At 35.4% G+C, this 7618-nt stretch overlaps 1 protein-coding gene across 2 annotated transcripts in view; it reads left to right on the forward strand.

Moving 5' to 3' along the window:
• Nucleotides 1-7618, forward strand: part of SMC2 (structural maintenance of chromosomes 2) — a 74018-nt gene that overhangs the window by 46137 nt on the left and 20263 nt on the right. For both annotated transcript variants that reach the window (XM_057548497.1, XM_057548496.1), the window contains 2 exons: nucleotides 3088-3248; nucleotides 6623-6770. In XM_057548497.1, coding sequence (XP_057404480.1) covers nucleotides 3088-3248; nucleotides 6623-6770 — 309 coding nt within the window. The remainder of the gene's footprint in view (nucleotides 1-3087; nucleotides 3249-6622; nucleotides 6771-7618) is intronic.

Consider the following 7618-nt stretch of genomic DNA (forward strand, 5'->3'; position numbering starts at 1 on the left):
TAAAGTCAATAGGGTTGTACTCTAAGATGAATTTGAAATAGCTAATTTTTGTTTGAGGCACAGCTCAGACCTTAATTAAAACCTTGTAGGCTTTTTAAAGCATTTTGGCCTTTTGGACTTTACTACTGATTTGTAAAGGTAAGTTGTGTCATTCCATCATGCTCTCATAGTCTACTTCTCTCGTTCCTAAGCTATTAAATTTAAGCTATTAAATTTCTAATTTTCTAGATTTCTACATTTTTCCTTCTTACATCTTTTGCCAGGTCTCGGTTACTGTTTACCCTCTTTCCTTCTCATGAGATCATAGGTTCTAATATTGGACAGTATCTAGGTTTCTTCCAAGTATCTGCTGTAGTCCCACTTATCCTCTGCTTAAAACTGGAAGCATTATCTGTTTCACATTGGGGAAGCTCTCATTGTTGGAAAACCTCTCCAAAGGACCCCTTCAGTTCTTAGCTCTTCGGTTTCTCTTGCCTAGACTCACAGAGGTCAAATATTAATTCTAAGAATGTTTCTATAGCAAGATTGTGTGTTCCTTACCACTTATAAATTAATTGCATTTCAGAATTCATAAGTATTAGGCATTCTTAGATTTTTAGCAAAGGATTTTTATACATGTTAGATTAATAATTACATAATTATAAAGTAATATTATTAATTTTATATAATTATAATTAAGAGCAGTTCTGTCATTTTACATGAATTATCTTAATTCCGTAACTTTCATCATTATTATCTCTATTTTACAAATGAGGAAACAAAAGCTTAGAAAGGTGAAATAGCCTAATATCATAACAGTCAAAAGGTAGAAAAAGTGGAATTCTCTTTTCCTAATTAGAACTAAAGTTAAAATTGCCTTTTGTTGCTTTTTAAGAAGTAGAACTGGGTAATAAACAAGTTCAGTATTCATTTCCAGGATTCGTATGCAACAGAATCCCAATTACCATTTTTCTTTTGTTTTATGACAACTTTGGCAGATTTCAAGGTTCTTTACTATTATTTCTACTTCCCTGGCTGCATAGATTTGTCACCTTTAGGATAATTCCTTAGCCTCTTCTGTGAAGTTTTCCTATATCTACCATAGAAAAAGACTCCTCCTCAAAAGATTCCATAGTTACTATGCTGTTTGGTACTTTAACAAGCCTGGGCCTCTGGGATTTAACTGGCACCTTACCTCTTTTTCTCTTTTTAATTCTTCGGGAACTTTATTTTTGGTAATGGCAGAACAATTATGTCTTTCAATTGCGTTGTTTTTCCTGCTCTACAACTTATTTTCAGTGTTCAGTCTCCCTGTAGTATTTGTCTTTTTAAAAATGCTTGCAAAAAGTAGGCCCCATTGTTCTTGCACAATATGTGGATTTAACACTAGATCTGAGAGATTCTGTCTTTTGTTTTCACCATGGTTCCTGGATTTAGTGTGAGTACAAATTTATCTTTTAAACTGATTTTTCCCCAGTCTCTAAAGTTCTCCCAAAGCAAGTAAATTTATTGAGTGTTTATGATATATGTCAGGCACTATTCTTCTATTAATTTTCTCACTTAATTCTCAAAGTAACCTAATGAAGTAGGTACTATTACTATCAGCATTACATTACTTCCTTATGGCTTCAAGTATAGTTGATTCACAAAGCCAGAGTATTTTAGGCACTGGTTGTGTTTCTTTCTTTTTTGTTTCCTTCTTAGCCTTATTGGATTTTCAAAATTCAGTTTATTTCCTATCTATATTCTTCTCTATCCACTGACTGATAAGTTTGTCTTTTCCCTTTTGGAGGAATTTCCACATGGGATCCATAGTCATCTTTGGGATTTAGTAGCATTTAGTAGTCTTAGTTTTGAGCTGCCTCTCTCCTGCCTGATCAAAAAATTTTAAAAAGAAAAGGGTGTTTATAAATACTATGCTATCTTCTATCTTTCTCCTAGAAAAGACAGTGGTCCTCTCCTCATTGTGATGAACCTTGCCTAGCTCTGGAAATCTATCCCAGATAAAACTAGAATCTACTTTCTCTGTGTAGAATATTAGCATGTGTGCAGTTGTTCTTAAGATATGTGTTCCTTAGTAAATTTATATTTAGGAGACTGTTTATGTCTAGGAGATTTCCTTATTACTACAAATATTCATAAAAAGTGTATTTGCACTTGAATTTTATACTTGAAGGCAGAGATTTCCCTAGAGAACATGGATGTCAAATCCTCGTGTGTGTGTGCACATGTGTGCATGCATGTATACATTCTCAATTTTGTCTGCTGAACTCTAAGATTATTAGTCATGTCTTTTTGAAGACAGATGGCTGAATTCTCAAGTCATTGATCAAGTGTGTATGCACAAAAATTACTCATTTACAGTCTAGAATATTGGTCCTAAATCTCTGTGTAATCTTCTGCTGAGCCTTTATGGGAATAGGCCAAATAGCTTCTTTAGCCTTTTTCTTTTGGGGCTCAATCCTGTTCCTGTCCCTTGATACCTTAACTTCTTTAGCTTTGAGAAGAAGCATAGAAAAGAACCATTGAACCCCTTTAACAGATCTGGTTTGATTTCATGCCTCTTTTTCTCCTAGACTTCACCCTGATCTTAGGCTTCTTAAAGTTAGTTAGCTGATAACCACAGGCCTTACCATACCAGTCAACAGAAAACAGATTTTTTAAGAGAACACTTTATGCCAAAAAGAGTTTTTGTTTTTCTTCTCCAGCTGAAAGTTCAATCTCCTATATTATCCAATTGTGTGTCTCTGAGGATTCCGGCAACCATGGCCTTTTGTTGTATCAAAACTTCATGGTAGAGTTAGAGGTATAGCCTCTAGTTTCCCCTGGAAGTTAGAGCAAAGCTCAGTAAACTGTTTCTGTAAAGGGACAGATAAGTATTTCAGAGCCATATAGTCTGTGTTGCAACCACTAGACTGTATTGCTGGCAGCCATAGACAATACATAAATGAACGGGCATGGCCAGATTTGTCATATGGACCATAACTTGCCAACCTCAGAGCTAGGGTAACAGGCAACAAAATGCTCCTGCTGGTTTGCGTATATACACATCATTTGATTCTTCTTGGAAAACCTTCTCTGATATTTTAATATCATTTTTTTATCCAGGTGAACAAGGACTTTGGATCTATTTTTTCCACTCTTTTGCCCGGTGCTAATGCTATGCTTGCACCACCAGAAGGGCAAAATGTACTGGATGGTCTGGAGTTTAAGGTTGCCTTAGGAAATACTTGGAAAGAAAACCTAACTGAACTTAGTGGTGGTCAGAGGTGAGTGAGTAATCCCTTTGCAATAATCCTCTTATTTTATTATAGTCCATCATCTCATTGCCTCCCAATTTTATTTCAGATTTGCTTTGCTATCTTTGCATGTAGAATTTAAGGAGCCTAATATGTGAGACTACAAATTTTGGTTAGGACATTTGATTAAAATAGTAGGCAACAAAGTAGAAATAAGGATTAGCAACTAGAAAACTAGACAAAATACATGAGAAACAATTACTTTCAGACATTGGAAAATGGATAACCCAGGAGATACCTGAGAGAAATGAAACAAAAATGCTGAGTCCAGTGTTTACCCTAGCTTTCTCCCTAGGAGCAATTTCTTGACTGCAGATGCAGGGAGGGAAACCCACACAAAGCCCAGTAGTCTTACTAAATGAAGGAAACAGATTAGAATTTGGGGAAGCCCCAGAGAGCTACACCTTAGCATTACATTTGCACTATCCCTAAAGTGAAGGCTATTTTAGACACCCCTTAGCAAAGGTTCATTGCAGGCCCAACATGCTTTAAAGACAGACAACAAAGTTGAGACTGTAAACAACATAATCACAGTGTTCAGCATCTAATAAAAATTACTAGACAGAAATCGAGAAAATATGGTTCGTAGCCTAGAGGAAAAACAGACCCAGAACTGACAGATGATGCAACTAGTAGACAAGGAGGTTAAAGAGTTACATTAACTATTTACAAGAAAAAAAGAATGTGATGAGAGAAATGGAAGCTATCAATGAAGAATCCAGTGGAACTTCTAGAGATAAAGAATATACCTGAAAGGAAAAGTTTACTGCATAAGATTAACAACGGATTATTCGACAGAATAAAAGAAACATGACTCAATTTGAAGACATATCAATAGAATCTATTCAAGCCAAGCTTAGAAACACAAAACTGTAAAAACAAAAGGAGCTTCAGTGACCCATGGGGCAATATTGAGAGATCTAACATACATGTAATTGGCATTTCAAAGGGAGAGGAAGAGGTAAAACCGAAAAACACTCAAAAAAATAATGGCCCCAGATTTGATGACTTCTGTAAACCCACATACTTGATTTCTGTGAACCCCAGGTAAGATAAACGCATATACCCGCTTCCTGCACATACAGTAACACAGCAAGTCATGTCATATAAAGTTGCTGAAAACCAGTGATTAGGAGAAAAATCTTAAAAGCAGTCAGAGGTAAAAAGGCATATTAAGTGCCAAGGAACAAAGAAGAATGACTTTAGACTTGTTAAAAACTATGCAAGCCATTATAAAGCAGAAACTAACACGCCATTGTAGAGCAATTATACTCCAATAAAGATGTTAAAACAAAAAAACTATGCAAGCCAGAAGTCTGGAACAACATCTATAAAGTGCTAAAAGAAAAATGTGTCGGCTTCCCTGGTGGCGCAGTGGTTGAGAATCTGCCTGCTAATGCAGGAGACACGGGTTCGAGCCCTGGTCTGGGAAGATCCCACATGCCACGGAGCAGCTGGGCCCGTGAGCCACAATTGCTGAGCCTGCGCGTCTGGAGCCTGTGCCCCGCGACGGGAGGGGCCGCGATAGAGAAAGGCCCGCGCACCGCGATGAAGAGCGGTCCCCGCACCGCGATGAAGAGTGGCCCCCACTTGCCGCAACTGGAGAAAGCCCTCGCACGAACCGAAGACCCAACACAGCCAAAAATAAAATAAATAAATAAATAAAATCAAGTAAAACTTAAAAAAAAAAAAAAAAGAAAAATGTGTCAACCTAGAATTCTGTATCTAGTAGAAATATTCTTCATATTGAAGGCAATATATTTTTTCAGAAAAACAAAAGGTGGAAGAATTTGATTCCGGCAGAACTGTACAAGTTAAAGGAAGCTCTCTGGTGAAAGGAAAATGATACCAAATGGAAACTTGGATCTACATAAATGAAAGAAGAGTACTGGAAATAGCATGTTCTGGGCTTCAGGGAAGTTTCTCCCAGCCTTACACAGTGATTCAGACAATCAGTATATTGAGAGAAACTTAGAAGGTCATTTGGCCTAACTTCTTAACTGCAGAGAGCCAAATAATTAAAACCTGAGAGAAAATTGTGAATATCAATATAATTGAAGATGCTTATTAATTTTGTATTTTTTCCCCTGCAGGATGTACAGTCCACAGTTCTTGAATTGTTCTCATGTGCTCTATGCCATCATGTAACTCTTCTCTTATGGATGTAGAAAATACTAAGACCTGTTAATTTCTCTTATGAAATCTTTTGTCATTTTTATGAATAGAAGTCCACTCTTTATTTTTCATTATTGATAAAATTCCTAAATATTTTAAGTCCAAAAAGACAGCTTCTGCTGCCTGTCAATCAAAGTTGAATTCCACAGTTTAGATCACAGCATCTTTAATTGCTTTTGCCAACGTCCTAGAAAATTTTTTGAGGAAAATAGAGAATGTATGCTTATTTTCTTACTGGAACCTAAAAATTATTTCCATAATTAAGATGATATAAACTTATTTTCAGATATGCCACAATCCAGCATAGTAGTTTAACTCTTGGTGAGTTGTTTTTAAGCTCAGTGCCTTAAATGTTTGGTACAGAGAAAGACACTGAAAAGTAATTTTAGGTTTCTTGAGTGACCTCAGCTACCCTGTATAGCAGTAAAGATCAATTTGTTTGGTTTTTATTGTACTGTTTCGTTCATTTTCTTTGCTAGAAATTTTGGTTTCACCTTCCTAGACCCCCTCTACTTATACACACAATTTTTTTCCCCCACTTACGTGTTTCTTAATAAATACCCTATTGGAATACAGTAAGCATTAGACTGACTATTTACTCCAGTGCTGCATGCCAGGAGATATCTGAAGTTACAGAATTAAGTGTGCTACAGATGTTACTGTAATTTTAATACTATTTTTAAATAAGTCTAAACATTTGTATTACAATAAATAAGGCTTTTTAATGAAATATTTAAGAAAAATATAAATTATTATATTTCTTCATTCCAGACTAGAACAAAAACAGCTATAGTTAAAGGGGATATAGAAAAGAACTGAAAAAGAGTTTTAGGGAGAGAAAGAAAACTATTAACACTAATATGATCTTTTCTTAAGGTTAGGTGCCAAATATAACATCCAAATTATCTGACAGGAAAGAAGAATATATACCTGTTTTATTCAAAATAAAACTTGTTGAAGAGAGGGAAAAATGGAAAGCTAAAGTAAAAGAAACATTTTAATGAAACAAAAGTTTTCAAGTTTGAAACTTAAGATTCTTTTTTCTATAACTATCTTTCAGCTAAATCGGCACTATTCATAATAACAGGATAGCAGATTTGCTTCAGTGCTTTGGTAAAAAGTGGTAAAATCAAGTTCTGACAGCTTTTCTTTCGGCCTTCTTTTCTTAGGTCTTTAGTGGCTTTGTCATTAATACTGTCCATGCTCCTCTTCAAACCTGCCCCAATTTACATCCTGGATGAGGTAGATGCAGCCTTGGATCTTTCTCATACTCAGAATATTGGACAGATGCTACGTACTCATTTCACACATTCTCAGGTAAGAACCAAAAAAAGTCTCAGAATAGTTCTAGTGTTTGTTTTCTAAAACTCTTTTTTAGTAATCGTCAATATAAATAAGATATTCAGGATTGAGGAATACTAAGATGTTATGTATCTCTTTAAATATATTTCTATTCAAATGGGTATAGAAGGAAAGAGGGTTTTGTCTCTTATTAAAGAAAAGAGCCTGGAATTATAAATTATAGGTTGTAACATGAGGGAGAATCTAATTTTTTTGTAATTTGGAACTTTTTAGGGTAATTATTTTCTCTAGCTAGCTGCCAGAAGATGCACAATCAAAACAAGACTGTTTCAAGGATACAACTGAAAAATATATCAGAAAATCATGTGGCACTTGAATGGGGTGCTCTTCATTCCTCCTAGAAAGTAGATTTAAAAAACCCCTGAAGCTAAAAACAGTTTGTTTTTATTGAACTGTTGCTGCAGGAACTAAGGCTACCAAATATGATTGTATAGGTAATGCATTGAACAATTCTGGGGGGCTTCACTTACCATAGTTATTATACACTGTGTATTTATTGTGGCAGTTTTTTAGCAGCTAACAGTGGCATTTAGCGCTAGCAACAAGACAGTGATACTAACTGGAGAAGATAGCAACAAGCAGCCAACCAGCAGAAGATAGTACCTTGGGTAATGAAGTACTCAAAGTAAAATTAAGAGACTCCTAAAACTGCATATGGAAAGAATTCATTGAGGTGCCTAATAATAACTACTTGTCACTTGCATTTGAGGATGTGCATATGCATGGAGCCAAGCATTTAAAGCAATAACAAAATCAAAATATCTCCAAATGATTCTTAACCTCAGTATAAAAAGAGTGAACTT

Source organism: Balaenoptera acutorostrata, chromosome 6 (assembly GCF_949987535.1).
Source record: "Balaenoptera acutorostrata chromosome 6, mBalAcu1.1, whole genome shotgun sequence".
Classification (NCBI taxonomy): Eukaryota; Metazoa; Chordata; class Mammalia; order Artiodactyla; family Balaenopteridae; genus Balaenoptera; species Balaenoptera acutorostrata.